This window comes from Borostomias antarcticus (assembly GCF_949987555.1).
Source record: "Borostomias antarcticus genome assembly, chromosome: 15".
Classification (NCBI taxonomy): Eukaryota; Metazoa; Chordata; class Actinopteri; order Stomiiformes; family Stomiidae; genus Borostomias; species Borostomias antarcticus.
In genome coordinates this window covers 7,920,430-7,944,644 of record NC_140248.1, presented here as the reverse complement: position 1 = coordinate 7,944,644, position 24,215 = coordinate 7,920,430, and the positions used below count along the sequence as shown (strand labels likewise).

General features: G+C 46.9%; 1 protein-coding gene across 1 annotated transcript in view; it reads right to left on the bottom strand.

Annotated features, from left to right (window-relative positions):
* atp2a3 (ATPase sarcoplasmic/endoplasmic reticulum Ca2+ transporting 3) overlaps positions 1-23,406 on the bottom strand; it is a gene marked incomplete at both ends in the record, with an annotated part of 46,695 nt that extends 23,289 nt beyond the window's left edge. The window contains 5 exons of the mRNA XM_084449970.1: positions 3,619-3,757; positions 4,667-4,771; positions 9,518-9,600; positions 9,951-9,968; positions 23,289-23,406. Of these exons, the coding sequence (XP_084306096.1) occupies positions 3,619-3,757; positions 4,667-4,771; positions 9,518-9,600; positions 9,951-9,968; positions 23,289-23,406 (463 nt within the window). The remainder of the gene's footprint in view (positions 1-3,618; positions 3,758-4,666; positions 4,772-9,517; positions 9,601-9,950; positions 9,969-23,288) is intronic.
* Positions 23,407-24,215: the final 809 nt, after the last annotated feature.

Sequence of the window (24,215 nt, the reverse complement as noted above, 5' to 3'; positions counted from 1 at the left end):
TATTTTACATTGCTGTGTGTCTATTTTACACTAATAGCTGTAGTAACCGTTGTATAAAAGCAATAAACCACTCGAGGCTGTGTGTTATAGTGATTTTATAACTCTGCTTCGCGTCGTGCCTAACAATGCCCCCTAGCTGTTATAAAATCACTAACACACGGCCTCTCGTGGTTTATTGCTTAATTTTAACATGGCTTCCGGCCATCAGAATCATCAGAATCAAGAACCAGAACTAACCGTTGTATAAATTAAAATACAGTAGAGTGATGCCTTCCGTCTAGCTTGCACATTGCTCATTCAGAGGATGCAACTTGCATTTGAGACAAGCAGTGCAGAGATGACAAGACTGTCCATTTCCTGAAGAAAATGTAATGCGGGCTGCCCCAGCAGTGATCATCTCAGCCCGTGCTCTGAGCACACATTCATGTGTTTTCCACGATGGAGGGTGAGTTAACGTACTTTAAATTTGCACTATCCAGTGAAGCTGGAACATTAAGTTAGAATGCAACATTACAATGTCATAACATGTGCCCCATATCATGTGGCATGAAAATATTGGATGAAATGTACTGAACTGTAGGCCTGTGTAATCCTACATCACCAGTTTGTCAAACAAATTTGTGAACAACACCTTATTGTTAGCTGTTTTACAGCCGGTGAGTGAGTGTATGAGGGATCCCATTGTAATTCTGTGTCTCCGTGTGCCGACTGTAGTTTGTCCGTCTGTCTGTCTGTCTGTCTGTCTGCTCCCTGTCTTTGGTCCCTCAGCTCTGCACACCTGTCTTCCCTCAGCCCAAACCTCCACCAGCTCTTCCCTGTTTGGTAATAAACCCTTTTGATAACTGTTACCGGTCTGAGCCTGCATTTGGGTTCACCTGCACTAACTAATACACACATTCAATATGGTTATTGCAGATGCCATATAACTTATTTGTCCAATGTCATATATAAATGTATACATAATACAGTTTGTGCAGATGTAGGCAACAGTATGTTATGACTTACTTACTTAATCCTCTTTGTTCCTTGAGGAACATAAGGCTGCAACTATCTGCTTCCATCGGGTCCTATCCTGTGCCTTGCCCCAAGTTAGGCTAGCTCTTTTCTGGTCCGATGTTATATGAACGTATACATCATATTCTATGAAATTATTCAAAAATTAGGTTAATAAACAACCTTTTAGGTTACGGCCATTTCTTTGCTCCAGGCAAGATTGGCTGCCATCTTTGTCAATTTTCTGTAGCCAAGAGGCCAAAAAAGGGCTGTGAGTGGTGACCGGAGGTCACCATACGTTTTAGATTAAAGGAGAATTCAAGTCTATAATTTTGTAGCCTCTAAACACATATAATATGTGTCTCGTTTACAATGAACTTAAACCAAACCATAAAATTTCATTATTTTTTGTAATAAGTTCAATAAACTGAATGTGGTGATTACAGACACTGTTATTTTGAAAGACTCAATTGACCAGCATGCATTGTGCAAAACTGAGCTATCAAGAGGAGGTGAACGGAGTCGGAATTCGGCAGGGCAACAGCGGTAGCCATCATTATCTCTCGAGCGAACATTTGTCACTCAGAACATTTGTCAGACCCTGTATCTAGCTATGTTCTAATTCTATTCTATTGAAGAAAAACACAGACAACAATGCCACATACTGTGCAATTTGTGGAATCAAGGATTTACCTGCACTGGCGCGAGTGAGTTTCCATCGGTTGCAGCAACACCGCAAAGAGTCAAAAGAACTCAGTTAAATGAAACATCTGTGCCTCGGTTGTCATCTTTTGTGTGTGCGATCGCATTTTTTTGTTTTTGTTGAACTAACTTTATAGGGTAGGCTAGAGCTACAGGGTTAGCATGGTGCACCTGCCTCCAGTGCTACACATTTTGTTGTTGTTGTAGTCCTCATTATTTTGTTCCGGGGATTTCTCGACGCGGCAAATCCAGACTTCGTGAACAGGCTTTGTTTACATGGAGCAACTACTGTAAAGTCAAGAAAACCACTTTTTTCTTTGTTTTGTGGGTGTCTAGTTGTTGAGACGAATGTTGTTCTAGGGTGGAGTTCTCCTTTAAGAATAAAACATAACAAAAAAACGATAAAACCCTATGAAAACCAAAATTGATTCCTAAACTTCTTGAACATGTAAACATTTTAATGATTTTTCTAGCAAAGAATGACAAACTATTGTAGATAGCCAGCAAAGTTGGTGGAGATACAGTAGAATGTGGGCGCCATGGATGTATTAATAGAATCAGTAGAATGTGGCACCCTTTGCTGGATTGAATGCTGTGATCCCCCTCTCTCCCCCTCTCTCCCCCCCTCTCCTCCTCTCTCCCCCTCCCCTCTTATGTCCCAAGATATCTTTCTGCGGCTACAGAAGGAGATCATTAGCAAGGCAAAGTCAAGGTTTACACAAACACTAGTCATGTTGATGATGAGACCATGTACGCACACGCACATGTGTGTCTGTCTGCCTGTGTGTGTGTGCGCGCGCGCGCACGCGCATGTGTATGTATGTATGTGTGTGTGTGTGTGTGTGTGTGTGTGTGTGTCATGACTCTGAGAAGCTCTGCCACACACAGATGATCTGGAACCCGAGTGACAGCAGGCCTATTTTTAGACAACTGGCCACACACAGGCGAGCGAGCTTACAGGAGATTGTGTGTGTGTGTGTGTGTGTGTGTGTGTGTGTGTGTTTAGTTGGAGGACCTGTTAATAGTGAGAAGGAAGCCGACAAACACCCAGCAGCATCCAGGTGGTGAGACTGAGAGCATGGAAAAGCGTAGGAGAACGCTGTGGAAATTTAAACAGGTCTCTAAATACAGAGATGACCACAGCCACATCTCACACAGACACTCACGTACGCGCGCACGCACGCACACACACGCCCGTAGCTCTGGCACCTGCGGACCCAGAGGAAAGACCCTTATGTAACACATTCTGAGATATTCCAGTGCCGTTTCCAGCTTCTTTGGCTCGGGGCAACATGGGAGTGTGTGGTTGTGTGTTTGCGTGTGTGTATTCAGTAGCTCCAGGCCCTGGTCTGGGCAGCGAGGCAGGCAGGGTGGAAGGGAACTGAAAGGCCTCCGGCCGGCAAATGGATGTGCTGGACTGACCAGAGTGACCACACTAACCTACCTACTGTTACACAAAATAAATAAGTGTACATTTGGATTTCTGTATATTTCTTGTATCTATTGTCCGTTTGCAACGTGTCTGTATTGTGTTACTTGGTAGTCTTTTGATGCTGTAACAATGCAATCTCCCCCCTGGGGATTAATAAAGTACCTACTGTACCTAGTACTACTACTGTTACTGTTACTACTACTACTACTACTGTTACTACTATTAATACTACTGTTAATAACTACAACTACAACTAATTATAATAATAATAATAATAATTATAAAAGGACTCATGACTATACTGCCAACCTCCTCCACCGGGGGCACCCTCGTCCTCCCCGCTCACCCTCGTCCCCCCCGCTCACCCTCGTCCCCCCGCTCACCCTCGACCCCCCGCTCACCCTCGACCCCCCGCTCACCCTCGTCCCCCCGCTCACCCTCGACCCCCCGCTCACCCTCGACCCCCCGCTCACCCTCGACCCCCTGCTCACCTGCCACTTCCACGATGTCACCGGGGACGATTTCCCTGGCCTTGATCCTCTGGACGGCCTGGCGGTTGATCCGATACACCTTCCCAATCTCCGGCTCGTACTCCTTCAGGGCTTCGATGGCGCTCTCTGCGTTACGCTCCTGGAAGACCGGGGTGAGACTGCTTTCACAGGTTGTCTGGTTTATCTGGTCGCCTTCATCTCCATTCTGCTCAGTTCACACCATCTCACTCAGGGACACGCGTCTCGCTAGGCTCAAACTTCAATTCACACATTCTTTGTCTTTTGATAAGAGGCAGGCATAAGCTGAAGTGAAGTTCTGGAGACGGTTCGATCCAAACTAGACAGTGCAAATGTGTGACTGATGCGGACAGACTGAAAGGATATAAGTGCTTCTTACTTTTACTGGCTTTTACAGGTGGATGCCGTCAGAGTTGGGTGTAACACGCTACAAAAGTAACGAGTTACAGTAACATATTGCTTTTGGCAGTAACTAAGTAATATAACACGTTACCGATAGGATTTTGGCAATGTTATTACAGTTAATACATCATAAAGTAATGGGTTACTACATTACCAAAACACAAAGCGCTACGCTGTGGCTTGGAGTACGGGGAGAAGGAAGTTTATGGTTTGGGTGTTGACTGCTGAGATTGATACCAGGGGAGGATGAGGATGTATGATTGGTAAAGAGGTTCGGAGGGGATGGGGGTTAGAGGCTGCAACTTAGACCTGACCGCATACTAGAAATATTCAGGTGTATGTGGGCAATCTAAAGTAAAGGTTTTTTAAGAGCTTGTCCTGGTTGTCAAAGTGGCCTCATGTTTTACTTGATAGGTCTCCTGTGTCCACAGCACACCCATAACGCCGTGCTGAAATGCAACGTGAGCGTTCACCAAACACAACTTACAGTTTATGTAAAGGGTTAAGGGACACATTTTATTACACCAGCATAAATATCCTGTACATATCCTCACACCGTCACGTCTCCTATGCAAATACCAGCTTCATATGAGCAATGCACGCACACACACACACACACAGATCTCACCTGCCAGACACCGATCACAGCGTTGGCAATGAGGATGAGCAGAATGACTAAGGGCTCAACGAAGGCTGTGACAGTCTCCTCCCCTTCCTCAAACAGAGCCAACACCTGTAACACAGAGAGAGAGAGAGAGAGAGAGAGAGAGAGAGAGAGAGAGAGAGAGAGAGAGGAGAGAGAGCTGGTAAGAGTCTTGTCTACCAACAGTAAGGCTCATAATGTGGTCTAGCCACAGTCTAAATTAATTTGTTGCATTTGTTAGAATTTGAGTCAAACAGGCTCTAGTTAAAATAGTACAATAGCTGGTAACATATTTTACTGCCTGGTTTAAGATAGTTAATGAATAGGTAAATACTAGGCCAATCAAAGTAACAAGAAGTATTTATCGAGTAACAACTGTATTTCTTTTTTTATCTAAGTAACAAGCAACCAGATAGCTTGTTCGTACTCTATAGGTACTCAGTTCAGTTTAAACAATAAAGTGTTACTAAATCGATCTTGTTCCATCTAAAACCGGACTGTAAAATAAAATGTAAAAAAACACCCCAAAAAAACAATGTTCATTTCACTGCAGTACTGTATATATTTGACTTAAGAATCAACAAAGGTCTAACGCCAGCTGTGTCCTCTAGTGGGTGTAGTCTAGTCGGCCGGCGGACTGCGCTGCTGCTCTAGGTGATCACATCACCCAGGGTGGCTAAAGTCACGAGCGCTGATCTGACTGCCTTCTGTATTCTCACAGCCTGCTGGTACAATGAAGAGACTGTTGCCATGGGAGACTGTGACAAGAGCCTAGGGCAATTCCTCTACAGTTAATACAGGTGTTCAGTGGAAACAAAAAAAAGCCTTCAGACCCAGAATGACAATGTGGTCATGGTTGAGAAAATGAATGAAGTATTGTAGGCAAGAAAGGGAAACATTTCTGTGCTCCGAGGGGTGGCTAAATCGCTGAGGGCTCATTCTTCAATAGAGTGAGACTGTGGGAGTATCATATAGCTAAAATGGACCACATCTCACACAAGCACACACACACGCACACACATATTGGAAAACACTGTAGCATTGACAAACCACAAAGGGCAGTTAACAATCCAAATTAGAAGCAGGAAATAAGTGTTGCATAGTCTGGCACCATGTGCATTTTCTCTTTTATTAGAATTGACGTCAATAATAATCCAGATTAACAGAGCAGGTGTATGAGTTGCCAACAGCTGATTTGTTTAATCTTTTCTGTCTGTCTTTAGATAATTGGGACTTCAATCTCTCCCCTCAGCTATCTTATCCATGAGTTCAGAAGGATCAGTCTAAAGCAGGCATTCCCAAACTGTGCGGCGGGCCTCCCCTGGGGGGCCCCAAAGAAATTCAGAGGAGGCGCGGAGAGATGGTTAGAGAAAAAAAAAGGAAAACATTTTTTATTTTTGAATTTTCTATGTTTTTTATGAATGAAACGTGATTTTAAAGGTCAGAAAATCGAAATAAATAATGGGAGAGATGTATACTAAATTTTTGGATAGTGCAGAGAGCCTCCCCCCGCAGGCATGAATGTATTGTGAGAAAACGTCATAACATTAACTAGCAACAGGTGCCACCGAGCTAACTTAGCTGTGTAACGTTATGGGCTAGCTAACGCTGCCTTGCAAAATGGACAAATTTGGGGGGTTGGGGGGGCGCGGGTGTGTCACTGTTTTCAGAGGGGAGGCCCACATTGATGGAGTTTGGGAACGCATGGTCTAAAGCAACTGAAAACTGGCCTAGTCTCAAGCCTGTCTGGTGGGCCATCCACCCCAAAGACATACTCTGCACGTGTGTTGAAGCAGTGCTGTGACAGATGGATACAGCAGTGATATAATGGGCTTTAGGACCCTGCCGTCTGATATTTGGACCCAGCCGTCCCTTAGAACAGCAGCAGGTCAAGCCAGGGCTCAGCTCAAGAGTGAGAGCATGTAAGTGAGGTCAAAGAAACACCTGAAAGCCATGGATCTGAACTTGAGAAAAAGACAAACAAGAGAAATGAGAGAGAGGGAAAGGGAAAAAGAGGGAGAAAGAGAAGGAGAGAGAGAGAGAGAGAGAGAGAGAGCGATACAAAGACACCATAGATCCATGGTTGGTGATAGCACTGGGCCTAGAAAAGTGTTTTCTCGACAGCGTATATTGAACGCCAGGGTGTGTCGTGGCTCAGACCCGGTCGATACCTCATTCTCCCACATTCGCGGTCGTTTGCGGACGCAAATCTCCCCTCTGTGAGTGGCGAATATCGACGGAGGGCGATTCAGTCTGTTCTCTCCAGAAAGCCGGCCGAAAAACCACACAGGCAGGGGTTTCAATTGTAATTCAGACACTTGGCGAGAGCTATTAGTTGTAGTGGACAGGACTTACAAAGAGGAAGGAGGATAAGACATCAGGGCTTAACATAGGCTTTAAGGATCTACAGTACTATGGGAGTATTTTCAATCTTACTACTAAGGAATTTAAAAACTGTACAGTGCAGTAGGCTACAGCAGTGACAAACAGTAAATTCCGGGAGACATCAAACCACTCACTTTTCAAAGTTATATTTCAATCAAGTTAGAAGCACTTATATAAATTCTGTGGTTGTAAAACCAAGTACACTCAGGCATTCACAGCCCCTAACACCACCACCAGTAAACATGTCGTATTAGTCATAGAAATGATTCACACATGGTTCAACACTTCAGACACAAACAGATGGGTTGTCATGGCTGAATGCCCTCCGAGCTCCAAACAAAGACAAATGGATAGGCCTACTTAAACATTATGAGAGGGCTCGGCTGCCTTATGGGCTCTGATGGCACGATCAGAATGTGAGCATGTGAGATCAGGATGGTTTCATGAGGCTAAGGCTCTGTTAGCCTGGCTTCGCCAGACACAAAGGGTCTGGAAATCCAGTGTTTATTATAGACTTTCAAGGGGCATTATCAAAGGTCAGACCAAAATGCCTATGGATGTGATTGGACAGACTTACAACCAATCAGAGCAAGGAAACGTGGGTCAGTCATCGTATCAAGTGGGTACAGTCGTTGTGTCAAACCTGCCCCATATTAGTAGGACCCATATCGGTTGTGATTGGCACGACCGATATCCGGTTGAGTGGAAATCCGTTTGAATGGGTGGTTGACCAGACCGGTCTACGGAGTGAAATAGAACGTGGGTTCCCGTGATCAGGATGGCGACGGGCTCTGTGGTCTGTTGATCACAAGCTGCGTGAGACCAAGAGAGGTGGGTGCATTTCAATGGCCACTTGACTTTCTCCAATCCCTTCCTGCATGCGTACAATCCTTCACCTAAACTACCTCTTTCACGTAACGACTCGGAAAAAATGAATAGTGGCCAGCTTCCCTCCTTCTTTGAAATCAAACAGAGGAAGTACATCAATTGTTTCAGGTGGCTGATGTTTCCAGTTGGCACAGTGCTGTTAACCCCAGGCTGGGGACTGTGTTACAGCACAGCCTGCTCAATAGGAAATAAAAGTGACAGAATATTGGCAGATCACTTGATTAGTAAATGCCAGGATGGAGGTTGTCCGATAACATTAACAGCGTTTGAAGCTTATATACTGCGTCTGTTAAGAAACAGTAGACCAGCACATTCAACACCTCCCTTCGCTCTCTCTCCCACTGCTTCTGCTCTATCCGAACATAAAGTGGGGTAATGATAGCCTAAAACAACACACGGCCTCTCTCCCTCTCCCCCCACCTATTAACTTCATTATTCTCATGCCATGCAAACATCCTGGAGTCTCAATACCTCCATTCAAATCTATTCAAACAGACACCCAAATGAGTTCCAGGTTGCAGCTTACAGTCTGTCCATCAGAGGGCCGCGGTGGACCAGACACACGGACTCAGGGAACACGCTGCACAGGGAACTGAGGGCATGAGGCCCATGAGGACACACATGAAGGCGGACGGTATCCGGGCTCGGCAGAACCAGCAGATTTGAGATCGAGGGCGTCGGGCGGCCCCGGCGGGGGTGGGTGGGTAGTGACATCACGCGGGCGCGCGTCGTTCTGGGTGCGGGGTGGACGAAGCAGGTCAAAACAAGGCAGGATCTGAAGCAAAGCCAAACTTGTTGTCAGCTTTGCTTAGCGTCGGCGGGCTGCGAGGGCAGGCAGCCCTGGCAGGGAAGAGCTGTGGGATCTGTTAACCAGCAGAACGGAACAGGGGCTCGGTTCCACTGTAAACAACACATTAAATTGCGACTAAGGGCAGCCCAATTTACATTTGGAAAAATAAACCCGCACTCCAACTCTTACAGTCTTACACTTTAGCTACAGCCCAGGACTGAACTCCAGGCCGCCCACCTTTAAAAAGCGGGATAAGCACACCAGCAATTAAGAGCAGATATATTTTATCATATACATTTTAATACTTATTTTCCGACTCCCGAAATAGCGAGGTAATTCCACTCGGAGGCACTGGGGAGTTACAGTAATAGATGGAAAAAAGTCATTATGCAGTCAGGATTCCCCAGACCGCCCGCCGCACCCCTCTCTAACCTAGAACGGGGCGAACAGGGTCACTAATTGAGGCGTTGTGTCAGAGAGCAGGTTTTCCAGAATCCAGAGCACTCGTAGCGATGGTCCCAGACGTAGAGCCAATCGTGCGCGTCAGTGTTCGCGGTTCGAGAAGTTTCCCAGTTGCTCCGTGACAGAAAGTGAATGACCATTCGGAATAACTAATCGAGCCGCGGCGTCCAATACGCCGTCATCTGCCAACGCAGGGCCAGGGCAGGGACGCCGTGGGCCGATGAACGGTCATGTGACCGTTATGAACGACAGCGGAAGGAAATGGCGATGTGCGGTGAATGACATTTACTGTTGTCGGGCAGAACACTTACGAAGGAGACGCAGGCCGCCAGCAAGAGGATCCTGACCAGGAGGTCCTCGAACTGTTCCGCAACCAGCTCCCACAAGGACTTGCCTACACACACACACACACACACGCACACGCACACACACACACACACACGCACACACACACACACACAGAGAGAACAGTCATGTATACAGATGATGCATACACTATTAGCCATAACCAATTAATCTAATTAATGATCATTTGTTGATACAAGTGATATCAGGTCACCTACACAGAGGGCAGTCGGGGGCGGAGTCAGGGTGTGTGTACTGTGTATGTACAGGGTGGGCGGGGCCGCACAGCGGTGTATACTAATGGGGTTTATCTCAGGCTAGTAGCTAAAAAGATGCTCGGTTACGGGTAATCGTCAGCTTGTAAAAGGAGGAGTACACACTGGAAAGATTAATATTTACCTTCTTCAGCTGGGAGCTCTACAGGGTTTCACCAGACGCAGCAGGCCGTGGAGGAATGAGAGAGAGAGAGAGAGAGAGAGAGAGAGAGAGAGAGACAGACAGACAGACAGACAGACAGACAGACAGAGAGACAGACAGAGAGAGCACAAACAAAGACTAGTTAATACATTTTATTAGCTTGGCCTGCCATTCAACTGCACCGACAACTAGAAACAGCACAGCGGAATCCTGGTGCTTAGTTTATAATGAAATATCTGGTGAGGGGGGGGGCATTGCATCACAACGCGTCTCCGAATGAAGGATTAGTGGGATTACTGGGGTCACTGTCGTACCGTAATTCTCTCTGTACAGTAGACAGGTTGTTATGGTCCTTCGCTCACCTGGAGCATGTTCTGAGGCTTAGATGAGCTGACAAGCATTTAGACGAGAGGAAGAAGTTGTCATCATACACTGCACTACAGGCGGTGGTCTAGCGTTTCTCCAGGCCTGGAAGTGTGTGAGTGTGTGTGTGTGTGTGTGTGTGTGTGTGTGTGTGTGTGTGTGTGTGTGTGTGTGTGTGTGCGTGCGTGCGGGCGACGCTGAGCAGGTGGTGTGTGTGAGGGGGCCAGGGCGAAGAGGACGGACGGACAGAGGCGTCAGAAGAACCACCCCCCCCCGCTGCATCTGGCCCACACAAAGATGGCAGCTCCCACGCCCACTCCCTCACCGCAGAAACACCGACGCGCCCCCAAGACCGGGCCAGACCGACCACGACGGCCCCGTCAGAGCGCTCGGACGGGCCAGCTCATCAGACAGCCGTCTCATCTGACCACGCAGCTGCCACCTCGTCCGCCATCGTGCCACGAACAGCACTCGTCATCCCGGCAGAACGCCTTTGCGGATGAGTAACCCAGACCGCTCACAGATGAAAGTACCACGCTCTGACACATGCTATGACATCACGCTATGACATCCACGCTCACTTCCTTCTCTGGTGAGTTGGAGTTGTGATTTGGAGAATTATTCCATAGCAAATCTCCTAGGAACAGCTCAAAACACAGACAGATGCAAACGCACGCACACACGCACACACGCACACACGCACGCACGCAGGCACGCACGCCACTGAAAGTAAAAGTCATATCACCTCGTGATCGCTGGAGCTACATGAGAGGTTTATGTGTCTTTGTACCGAGAGTGTGAGTAAGCAGCCTCGCCAATTCTTCCAGCAAACCTTTCCGTTTCATCACTATCATCTTTTGATGAGTGTGTCAGTTAAACGCTTCCTTAATTAAGTTGCTTTGTAATGACTGGGTTCGGGGGACAATGTTGAGGATTGTTGTGGCACAAAGCGAGCATTGTGCTCTGAAGAGCAGAGCAGTGTCTTCTTTCCAGTGGTTATGTTATCCGAGTGGGCGGAGCTGGGATAAAGCACGCGTTACACAACGGCTCAGGAGCCCCGCTCGCATCAAACGGACCATATTAAAATGTACGGGAGGCATTCCTGCTACGTGGGGCCCCTGCTCAAACATCCCCATCTATCCTTCCTGAGTCACAGCTGAACACATGATGACTCATCGTCTGAACGAGGCCGAACGCGGAGACTGTGGAAGGAGAGGAGACCGGGGGGGTAAACCTCGCTAGGGAATTCTCCGCAGCCCTTTCTTGCGGCTGTGTGTGCGACTGCGTTTGTGTGTGTGTGCGACTGCGTATGTGCGTGTGTGTGTGTGCGCTGGCGTGTCCGCGCTCGTGCTCGAAGGAGGACCGTGTCTCGCTGTTTTCCGTGCTGCGCCTGTCTGACATGGCTTCTATTCCCCATTACCGCGCCTCCCCACTTCTGTAATGTTTTTATGGCAGACAGGCTGGCTGCAGCTCCCGGGCCTGGAGACAAAGGCTGGCCTGCTGGAAGGAAGGGAGCGAGGGAGGGAGGGAGGAGAGAGAGAGAGAGAGAGGGGGAGGGAGGGAGGGCTGGAGGGTTTGAACGGGGTTCCCCGGCCGCCCTGTGCCAAGGATTCCCTTGCAGTCATCTGGCTTGTGTCAGCCCGGGCCTGCCCAGGCACATTCCTAAATACTGACTTCACCACGCCTCCCTCTTCTTCCCCCAGCTCTTGCTCTCCCTCTTGCTGTGCGTGTGTGTGTCTCTCTTTCTCTTGATCTCCCTCTTGCTGTGTGTGTGTGTGTGTGTGTGTGTGTGTGTGTGTGTGTGTGTGTCTCTTTCACTGTGTGTCTTTCTCTCTTGCACTCTGTTTCCCTCCTTCTCTGGCCGAACTGTGCAGACAATGAAAACAAGAGCCAGCCTGTTTACAAACCAGCACTGTGAGCGCAGAGCAGGGGAGACACTTCCTGGACACCGTTGCCAACAACAGTGGGGGGTTCACGTCCTCAGCCAGGGAACCCGAGAGCCAGGGAACATAAGAGTTAGGGAGCCAGAGAAACAGGGAACCAGAGGGTTAGGGAAACCAGAGAACCGGGGAACCAGGGGGTTAGGGGAACCAGAGAACCGGGGAACTAGAGGGTTAGGGAAACCAGAGAACCGGGGAACCTAGGGAAACCAGAGAACCGGGGAACCAGGGGGTTAGGGGAACCAGAGAACCAGGGAACCAGAGGGTTAGGGGAACCAGAGAACCGGGGAACCAGAGGGTTAGGGGAACCAGAGAACCAGGGAACCAGAGGGTTAGGGAAACCAGAGAACCGGGGAACTAGAGGGTTAGGGAAACCAGAGAACCGGGGAACCAGAGGGTTAGGGAAACCAGAGAACCGGGGAACCTAGGGAAACCAGAGAACCGGGGAACCTACGGAAACCAGAGAACCGGTGAACCAGGAAGCAGCAGGAAGCGTCCGTCCCTCAGCAGTGGAGAGACCCATCTGCTGATACAGAACCTCTCACTACCGCCTTGGCGCAGCTAGTCTTGCTTTTTTTATTAACGACTTTTAAAGAGCTACAACCCAAACCATTAGGAGGGCCTGTAAACCCAACATGTCATAATATGGAAAGCAGCGCTCTAAAACAGGCCGTGTTTGAGGTCCTCTTGTGTAAACTATAAATATGCAAAAGTTTTCAAAAGAGTTACCATGGCTACTTGGCGGCGTGGACGGCGCTGGAAAAAACGGTTTCATCGGGTAAGGCCGCCAACGCCGGTCGAAATTCACCCAGAATAACGGTTATGTAATATATAGGGCATTGGTACATCTCTCACTGACTCTTAAACATACTCATATACAAACAGCAACAGAGGGAACCTCACCACAGTCGGACAGGAAGTGCCCCCAGATTGTAACACAGGAAGTAGCACTCGGCGGCAAACGGCCACTGCTATCAATCTCCAGGGCAGGCAGCTGGCCTGGGTGGCACAGAGCCATGGAGTGTGGTGAGCCCAGCACAGGGAGCACCTGCTGAAGCTGGCTGGGCCCGGCCTGGCCCATGTCCGTCCGTGGGTCTGGGGAGCCCGGGGCCAGTCCGCCTGGCTAACACTACCAACACGCTGACCGAATATCAAACAGCGGTAGAAAAGCCATGATGGTAACCCCTAACCACACCACCCCTCCCTCCCCGGTCCACTGCTCACTGGGCATGTGTTCCTCCTGCAGGAAGTTCAGAGCGCATTAACGGGATCAATGTGATGATAATCCAAAGATGATTATGGATGTTTGTGGTTGGATGGGGGAGGGGGGGGGACTGGATTTAGGGGTGGGGGGGTCACCAGAAGACATGCGTAGGAAACTAATTAGTGGATGTCACTTGTTCACTCATTAACATTTATGTCAGAGGAGGATGTACCTCATGCAGGAGTGTGTGCGTGCGAGCGTGCGCGCGACATGACTCACTGTTCATGATTAGGAGTGATTGACTCCCCTCCTAGAGTCAGGGAAAGACCAGAGGGCTCTCCGTTCCCGAGTCACTCATCATTACTCTCCAACATGGAGATGGCGAGGGGAGGCCCATCGTCACGGCAACCGAGGAGGCGGGATCATCGGTGATCCATCAGGTGGGCTGCCACGGCGACATGCCAGATGTTCGGTCCTTACTGAACGCTCAGCACCATTCTCACACTTGACTAACACACAGGCGCCAGCACGCCCACACGAGCGCACCAAGCGATACCGCCGCCGCTACCGTGACCAGTAGAGCTCGACAGAAAGCTCCTTCACAGAAGATAACTGACTCAACCGACGTGAAAAATGAGCTATTATCAGTTTTAAAAGAGGAAGTTAAAGACACGCACGAAATGGTCATAATAATGAACTTCGATGAGATAATTTCACCATGGTGTGGAATGGCACTTCCCCTTTATGTCCACGGATCTCTGTTAGCAGAGTTCTGTAACTGTCAGAGTCCAGCATTATACTCGCCTGGTCTCCGGCAGCAGGACAGAACTGGTACGAGGGCATGATCGCTCAGAATTACCCAGTGGTCCTTCAGAAAACCTCTCTGAATTACTACCCAGCAGTCCTTTAGAAAGTCTGACTGCAGTGTGATAACAGCCATAAATCAGATGGCCAGCAGGGAGAAATATCTGTGTTAACAATAAGCTATTTATAGGGTTCAGTCAGTCTGGGGTAGAAACCAGAAACTAGTTTTCATCCAACCGATGGCAGTCAGTCTGGTGCCTGGGCAGATCTCTAGTTAAAATCTCCCCCCCCCCTTTCACCCCCCCCGCTCACCCTCCCTCTCCCCCTTTCCTTCCCTTTTCTCCCTCACTCTCCATCCATCTCCATCCCTCCCCCTCTCCCTCCATCCCCTCTCCCCCTTTCCTTCTCCTTCCCTCCCCCCCCTCTCTCCCTCCCTCTCCCCCCCCCCTCTCCCCCCTCTCTCCCTCCCTCTCCCTCCCCCCTCTCCCTACCCCTTCCTCTCTCCCTCCGTCTCCCTCCATCTCCCCCCCCCTTCCCCTCTCCCCCCCCCCTCCATCCCCCTCCCTCTCCCACCCTCTCCCCTCCCTTCCCCGTCTCCCCCCCTCTCCCCTCCTCTCTCTCTCGCCCTCGCTCATGGCCCAGGTAAGGATACAACTTTACCCATATCCAGTGTTAACTGGACATGGGGAACACACAGCCAGCTAAAAAAGGAATATTAGGACAGCACTCCAAGTTGACTTAATTGCCACAACAACTAGCTGGACCAGGCCAGAGGAGCCCAGTACATTTGGCACTAATACACATGGCATGGGTGGAGGCCATTTTGGAGGACAAATTGTCATGCGTATTGGTGATGAGGAGGATATTTTTCCAGGATTCATGAATGCTTGAATAGATTGTTAGCTGGAAAACTTTATGTAAGGCATAGGGAGAGAGTGTTCTGGAGTTAGAGAGTACCACTTTGAAACAAAGGTAGAATAACCTAAATAAATCTAGAATAATTTCTAAAGATAGGAATTGCCATCTCTTATGGCATAATAACAAGCAAAGCCTTTGTCCCATGTTTCACATTAGAGACATTCAGTAGAACAGGGGTCAGACCTGCATGTGAAGTCACAAGCCCTCCCCTGCACCAACATGTCTTTCTCCTATGACGAAACACCGAGGTCGACTCTGCTTCCTGAGGAGGCTCAGGTCCTTTGATGTACGCGGAACAACATCCAACATGTTCCATCAGTCTGCCGTAGCGAGGGCCATCTTCTCCGCAGTTGAGCGGATGCTAACGGGATCCGCTGACCAGAAGGGCGGGGCCTCTGGACGGGGGGTCAGCCCGGACGCGGTGACGGTAGTTGCGGAGAGAAGACTGCTGGCCAAACTAAGGGCCTTGATGGACGATGTCACCCACCCTCTTCATGACGGTCTGGTCAGGCAGAGGAGCATCTTCAGAGGCAGACTGATTGTGCCACGGTGCTGGATGGAGCGCTTCCGTGGTCCTTCCTTTGCTGCCATCAGACTGGTCAACGCATCCCCTGACTGGCTGGACGCCATGGGCCTGAGCCAGCTCGGAGTGGGCCAAGAATACTTGGACAGTTCACATTCCTGATTTGACTTGAATCGATACACAGCTTAATTTGATTGAGTTGCCAGTGCGGCTGAGATTGTAGACTCTGTTTTTACTGTACTACTGTAAATCAATAAATGTGCCTTACTGTTTTACTGTGCTTATGTGTTGTCTGTATAGCTGCGGGGAAAGGAATTTCCCCTCATATCAATAAAGTACTATAGCTATCTCTCTCTCTCTCTCTACATTTATCCATCTATCTATCTATCTATCTATCTATCTACTGTATCCATCTACTGTATCCATCTACTTACCTATCGATCTATCGAGGTTGGCCACCCTGCCACCTCCTCCCATGATTTCAAGGTCATTCATGTGGGGTGATTGTGCAAGAATAGAGCAGATGCATATGGAGCTCCTCTGAATACATCATCACACAAAAGTGCAAGAATAGAGTCCATCTCTATCCATCTATCTATCTATCTATCTATCTACCTATCCATCTACCTATCCATCTATCTATCCATCTTCCTTATCCATCTATCTATCTACCTATCCATCTATCTATCTACCTATCCATCTATCCATCTACCTATCCATCTATCCATCTACCTATCCATCTATCCATCTTCCTTATCCATCCATCTATCTACCTATCCATCTATCTATCTACCTATCCATCTATCCATCTACCTATCCATCTATCCATCTACCTATCCATCTATCCATCTACCTATCCATCTACCTATCCATCTACCTATCCATCTACCTATCCATCTACCTATCCATCTACCTATCCATCTACCTATCCATCTATCCATCTTCCTTATCCATCTATCTATCTACCTATCCATCTATCCATCTATCCATCTATCTATCTACCTATCCATCTATCCATCTATCTATCTACCTATCCATCTATCTATATACCAATCCATCTATCTATCTACCTATCCATCTATCGGCTGTAGTATTACGTGACCTGGGAACAGAACAGAACTCTCATTGACAGGACACTCATGAAGTGAAAGAGGAAATTAATTCAATTAGCTGTAATTGATTATATTTAAAATTCTCCAGTACATTTTATTAAATTGTCATTTTTACACTGTATTTTACTTGATTTATGATTTCTTATCTTGATATTTTATTGTGTTTTATCTTCCATCGTATTTTTCTGTTTTTTGTTTATTTTATGTCTATTTGTATGCATGTGTAGTCTCTTTCACTATATAACGTGATTATACTGGTCAAAATATACTACACATGCACACTCTCTATTGTAAAACACTTTGAACTGCATTTATTTGTATGAAAGGTGCTATCCAAATAAAGTGTATTATTATAATTAGTAGTAGTATCTATCCATCTGTACATCTGTACATGCAGCGTGTGAATTGCTGGGGGGGATGGAGGGGATTCCCCCCCCTCTGGTTTTGATATCCCCTCCTCTGATCATTCATTTTTATCACCGGTGGGAATAAGTTTTTATCCCTGCTTCTGGTCAGACTGAATATAGCTACAATTCCTGTGCCCGAAAATAGATGGCTCAATTTAGAAAAACTACACTAGCTATTTCAAAAATATGATTTACAACATCTAGCCGCACGTTTGATTGTCATGGCAACTGTCAACCAAGCGCCTACTCTAACTAGCAAGAATTAGCAATGAAACGGGGTCAACAAAGCATTTCGTCATATTTTGCTGCGAGGATTTTGGAGGATGCCCAAAACTCCAGAGGTCCCTCACCAAAGCAGACTCTTCTGCTAGTGCTAAACATCGGTAAGTGACAGGATGTATATTTTATTATAATACAATTATTGTTGTGGGTGATAAGTGGCCAATCATCAGCATGTATTACTTTTGTTTTGCTATTCTCATCCTCGGTATTAGGCGATAGCCAAGTCAGCGCAGCACATTGTCGCGGCCACCAATTTAGCCTCTTTTTCACGAGACCAATACCAATTGATATTTTATCTTGTGTTCCAGATGTTCTTTTCAGCCTTGCGGCCTGGCCTACCGGTGAAAGTGCGCGTGATTGTGGACCAATGGATCCATGCTGAATGTTAGCCTACAGATTTGTTGGGATAGATGGCTGGTGTTCAAATTTGCTTTCATGGCACAGGCCTACTGTAACAGTGATTTGATGTAGCCTATAATGCACATAGGGCCTACCTTTAACTAGCCTACGCATATCACATTTTTTAATGAGGTCTAAAGGTCTATGATGAGGACGGGATAGCTCTACATTCATAGCAGTGTGATCAATAACCTAACATCGTATGGTTTGTCCTTTCTTTTAGCACTTTGCTGGGTGTATATATAAGAATACAATAAGTGCATACAGTCGTTTCCTTTGTTCTGATGTTTACATTTGTTCAATTTCTGGACATTAAATTTTATTTGAAAATGTCCCCCCCTCTGTTTTTATTACAAATCGCACCCTGTGTACATGTATCCATCCATCTACCTATCGATGGATCTATCTATGGAGATGAGGCCCAGGCTCAAAACGGGACCTACAGTACATACAGCCAATTCTACCAAACCTTTGACCACCTACTGTACTGTACCAAGCTATTACTGTACACAATGTGAGCTTTGTATCCTATGGTGAGCTCTGGTAATGACAAGAACTGTGAGAAATGCATCTGCATAGAAATACTAACTGAGGCCAATCTGCTATCAGACACAAACACACACACACACGCGCGCACACACACACGCGCGCACACACACACGCGCACACACACACGCGCACACACGCACGCACACACGCAAGCACATGGGAACACACGCATGCGCATGCAGACACAGAGGAGGGTGATGCAGTGACATTATCAGTGCTAATTCAGTGAGAGAAGGACTGGACAGTAAGTTCTCTGACAGATAGTCAAGGCATGCGGCTCAGAGACTCAACACCTCCAGAAGAACAGGCGACTGCAGAGGTGTGGGGTGAGAATCAGACCAATGACAAGTTAGCACAGGATCCCAGATGCTTTGAAGCCAACCACACAGAACCTGCCGGAGGGGTGGAAATACTCAACCCTTCAAGGTCTACAGTCTTAAAAAGACATTCTGTTAACACGCCTCTCTCCATGTCCATTTGCCTTCACTCCAAACCATCACATAAGCCTAGCATGCCAAACAATGTGCCGCTTGTACTAGAGGTTGACCGATTAATCGGTTTTGCCGATTAATCGGCACCGATAGGACATTTTTAAAACTATCGTTATCGGTTGAACTGGAATGAATAGACCATGTTCAAACGATGTAGTGCTAATCCACCAAATCACATTAAAGGATCTTCTGTTACATTTATTTTAGCTGTTAGCTATATGGAATTAATTGATAAGGATCTGGACCACAGCCACACTTCAACTGATGAAAGGAGTAGGCAGCCATTTGAACTTGATTGAAGACAAAAATAAAGACAAGGGGGAAGTTTAACAAAATGTACTGGATATAGCCTACTCTAGGGTGAGAGATTTTCCTTAAAGAAACACCATCATTCATAGAGGAAATGAATGGTAAAGGAAGTACGTTATGCACTGTTGAACATGTACAGTAGGCCTAACAGGTGACAGAGGGCAGGTGTGTGCAGGTAGTAAAGGCTTAAACGCCTGAGGCAAGAAACATGACAGGTAAGTAGGAGTTTTAATTACTATTTGCTTTTTAGCCTACTTTGAGTTTGATGGCCCAGATTCATTTATGTAGGTGTTTAATTTATTTGACAGTGGCCTTTTGCTATCAGCCCATTTAATCAGCTATTGGCTTTTCCCTGCTCCAAACTATTGTTATTATATCGGCCTTTAAAAATTAACTATCGGTCGACCTCTAGCTTGTACTGTATACAGTAGTTCCATTGTTGTAGCGAAATGAAATCAGATCAACTAGGATGAAGACAGCATGTGCAGGTGAGGGCTGACTAGGGCGGCCGGGGGAAGTAGTATTGAACAGGAAGTAAGATACTGCAACCCCTTCTCGCATTGTTTGTTCGTCCAGTCGGTATAATTTACTCATGAGCTAAAACCGAACAGATATCAACCATGAATTATCCCAAGAAGCGAATGAACACCAGACTGGCTACTTCTTTATTTAACAGGAACATTGTGTTTGTTGTTAATGAGAGTTTTAGTGTGAGAAATGCAATGCACTACTACCACCGTAACACTAACATTCAGTCCAATCATTTCGGACTCCAAGAATGAGGCTAGTCTGTGATATTATGTAATATGCAGGGACGCAATGATTGACATTGTACTAATCAATCCATAACCAATGAGGCTGCTCGTTCTACACCCTCCCCTAAGAGCACGAGGGGGGTGACAGAAGGACGGTCGTGTCCATCCCACCCCCCATGCCCTGCCCTACCTGCTGACTGACCCACCTTGACCATGTCAAGACATTGGCCTAACACAAACATTGGGATACAAAAGAGCCTTATAAGCCCCCTCAATGGGGGTTGGGGGGTGCGAGGCACACACACAAGTCACATGGCAGGTTCTACGGCGCGTCGAGAGAGCAGAGAGGCTTGCACTTCCTTTACTACGCTTCGCACCCTCAAACTGCTCACACCAGCAATGGAAAGTGAAGTTGTAAACAGTCTTGTGAATGACACCGTCCATATTCCTGGTGGGTGTGTGTGTGTGTGTGTGTGTGTGTGTGTGTGTGTGTGTGTGTGTGTGTGCTATACCCATAACTCCCCTGGTGTTAGTGAGTCGAACGCAAATAATGTGTGTTCCGTATTTTCTGTATGCTTACTGTACATTGTTATGTATATTATACCACCAAGATGTATATATGTGCATGCAAGTACTGTATATATTGTGTACTTAAATAAAGAATTAAAATTGTGTGTGTGTGTGTGTGTGTGCGTGCGTGTGTGCGTGCGTGTGCGCGTCAGGAGTATCAGGGCTGGCCAGAGAGAGAGTTACATGGGCCATGATGTAGGCAGAAGGTCAGCCACCCTGCCACCTCCTCCCATGATTTCAGAAAAGGTCATTCAGATTGTGGGGTCAGGCCAACTTTCCACCATCTGGACTAGGCCCTCCTCCCATTCTCCAACCTGCTGCATATGGAGCTCCTCTGAATACATCATCACACAAAAGTGCAAGAATAGAGTCCATTCTTATCAGACAATCTGTCTGTTTGGCGGAAGACGGAAAGTTTATGGTGAACTCAGATAAGGGCACATGAGTGATACAGATCAATAGTTTCGAAAGAAAAAATAAGAAAAAAGTATTGTGATAAATCCTAGGCCAGAGCATCCTGTTGCACACTAGACAACTGCAGGGCTCCTTTACATAGGAGTTTACAACCCACAACACAGCTACCCTACTCATCCCCGTATGCTTGTACACAGCTAGTTCTTGCCTAACTGTGTCATGTTACACACAATACAGTATATAACCACTTCAATGTTCTCAACCCAAAATGAAACCAAACTATTGCCCCAAGCGCACAGAGAGTCCCAGTTATGACACGCTAAGATAACACCATGCAGGACAGCTCCTGATTGTCTAACCCCAAGCGATGATCAAGCACAGAACTGCTACTAGCAATACTAGTAGTACAGGTGGTACTACTAGCCTATATACAGTTTCCATGGGAGCTCCATGTTCCTTGCCGCATGTCATCACGCCTCACCTCTGACCTCTGTTGGGTCTCACAGTGATGATGCGTCAGGATATCATGGCGTCTCTCTGAGACTTCCTTCTTCAGGCCAGGGCCCCTGGTGGCCAGTTCCAGTGGTAGACAGAGCGTGTAAAAGGCCTCCCACTGCCATAGCCTATTGGAATGTTATGTCTCGGTCTGAGAGACTGCGCCATATATCTTTCCCTGGAATGCTGCTACAGTGAATGTTAGGAGGAGGGTTGGTGCAGTATGGTACTGTGGGAATTTAACAGTGGGAATGTTTTCCACAAGAGGGGGTGTGGGGGGGGGTCCCTGGTCAATACCCCCCTCCCCCTGTTCACCAACCAGAGATTAGAAAGATTAGGGACAATGTTTGTGGATACTGTAATGATCCTGGTGGTAATGAGGCTGCACAACTCCTGCCTCCGTGTGAAAACTCGTACCCATGTCGGAGGGGATTGTAACACTAACGCTTGCCACCCACACACATCCTTTGAACAGTAGCTCGTTGCAACAAACCCCAAATTCACCATCCTTGCATTCAACTGCAAGGGCCGCGCTCGTTCTGGAGGGAGAATGAACCATTCATTTAGCGAACACATATCACTCAGCTGACTTGGACAAAAACAGCACACGCAAACGCACTTATGGCGCGTCGTGGACTGTGTTGGAGAGCACTAGTTACAGGCAGCCAAAAGAGGAAAGGGTATCCCCTCCGGCATTTATCTATGCTCTCACACAGGCAGGAAGTTCACGGTTAAAAAGCGAGAGACGCGCTATCTGCACAAGACGTTGCTTTTTCCATGAAGTCATCGCGGGCTTGTGGGTACACTTGCGTTGCTGCAACAAAGAGCTGCTGTTTCACTGACAATGCTCAGTTCCTCACCACAGCCACACACGCAAATGACAGCACGTAGAGGTAGCGGAAGGTAGGCTATTGATGGGAACCGAGTTTAAAAATAACAGAATAACATTAAAGACTATGTGCGTTATAAACCTAATGAGGCCCCACACATTCTGCTGCAGCACACCGGTCTGCAACACCACAATGATCAAACGGCACTGGACAATTTTTCGGCAACATATGGGTTGTCAGCATTACAGCATAGCACTATAGTTCATGTAGATACGTGCGCTACCGAACTTGTAATGTAGGCTCTAGAACAGACTGAATCACAATATACCGAGTCGCTTCTCTGCCCTCCATATTTCTCATACGATAAAACGCACACTATCGATCATGTCTATCTATTACGCTATAAATCTCCCTTTCCAAGATCATGTAATTAGAACCTCATAGTGCGTCAACCATGTGTCAAATTAAGTTTCAAGTAGAAACAGGTCTTTCACGTTTTTTTCTCTTCACTGTAAGCCTAGCTCCCTTCAATGTTTGCAACACACTTCCTTATTTTTTGCATGGGTGCTTCGGGTATAATATTTGTAGGATGTAAATCCCATCATAAACAAATAAAATACAATTTGATGTTATCCGTAGGCTATGCATATGCTTAGATCTGCGCCAAACACCAATGTCAAGTAGGATAACATTTTTGAATCCATCCTCATGAGTTCAGGTTCAGTGCGTCTAGTCTACGTTCCTACAACTTTAGAGTAAGAAAAAAACTCAGGTGCGATGACTCAATGAGCTGACATGTGCTGTCCTGAGGCAAATCGTTAGTTGAAAGCTTAAAGATTTCGACGGACTGTTCGATTGTGAGGCGGGGGGAAACTTCCAAGCTGATCAATGATAGATCTGCGTCAATTCAACTAAACAGGTACACAACATACATTATTTTTTTAATGCTACTTACCGTTTGGTCCATATTTCTCGAAATTAATTTTCACTTGGTCAAGTGTCAGCCCAGTGTTTTCGTTCACACTGAAGTTCTCTAAAACTTCCGTTGTTGATTTGCTGTGCGCGTTTTCCATGTCGGTGGACTGACTAAACAATTAAATCGAAATACATGTAGTAATGTCTAAAATGACTGTAATGACAGAACAACCGCAAATCTCCACCGATTAACGCTCAGACTGCCAATGGGAGGTGGGTAGCCTGTGCAGTCACCTGCCTCTTCTGCAAGCCGACGATTTTAGCTGAAGGCAACCTCTGGATGTCTGATAGCGTCGCTGCTATTGCTCAAAAGATAAGATTGCAGTTCCTACTTCATCAGAAGCAGAAGGTGTGCTGTGTTCGTGCATGGAAGGGACCGCCTCTCTGCTGAGTGTCGCGTGTTTGAGCACTCCCATGCGCTCCTATTGGCTCACATCACCTGAGTTGAATTTCTACTCCCTCATCCTTTTGCTAAAACAAGCCATCATCTTTCTTATGTATCCTTAGCAGGTAATATTCTTCTCCCACATGTGAGTAACAACAGCATTTTCAAGTTTGTTGAAATCTCAAAATGTGAAATCTCAACGTGCCTGGCAATGAAACAATAAGACACCTCCTTGTAGTTTCAGTTATTTGAACTAACTTGTCTATCATGAAGATTGAGTAGCCTAGTATATTTGAAAATACAAAAGGAAAACAGGGAGTGCACCAAATTTACTCCTATCACCTGAGAAAGAGGTGTGAGTCACTGCAGTAAGATCTCCTTTCAGTATGCAGAAGAGGAAATGGGCCCAGTGCATAAGCAGTGGACTGAGACTACTTTAGGAGTGAACTATAAAAGGAACAAGGTGCTCCAGTTCTGTCCACACTCACAGCTGGGCTTCTCTCACAGCAAACTTATTTAGAA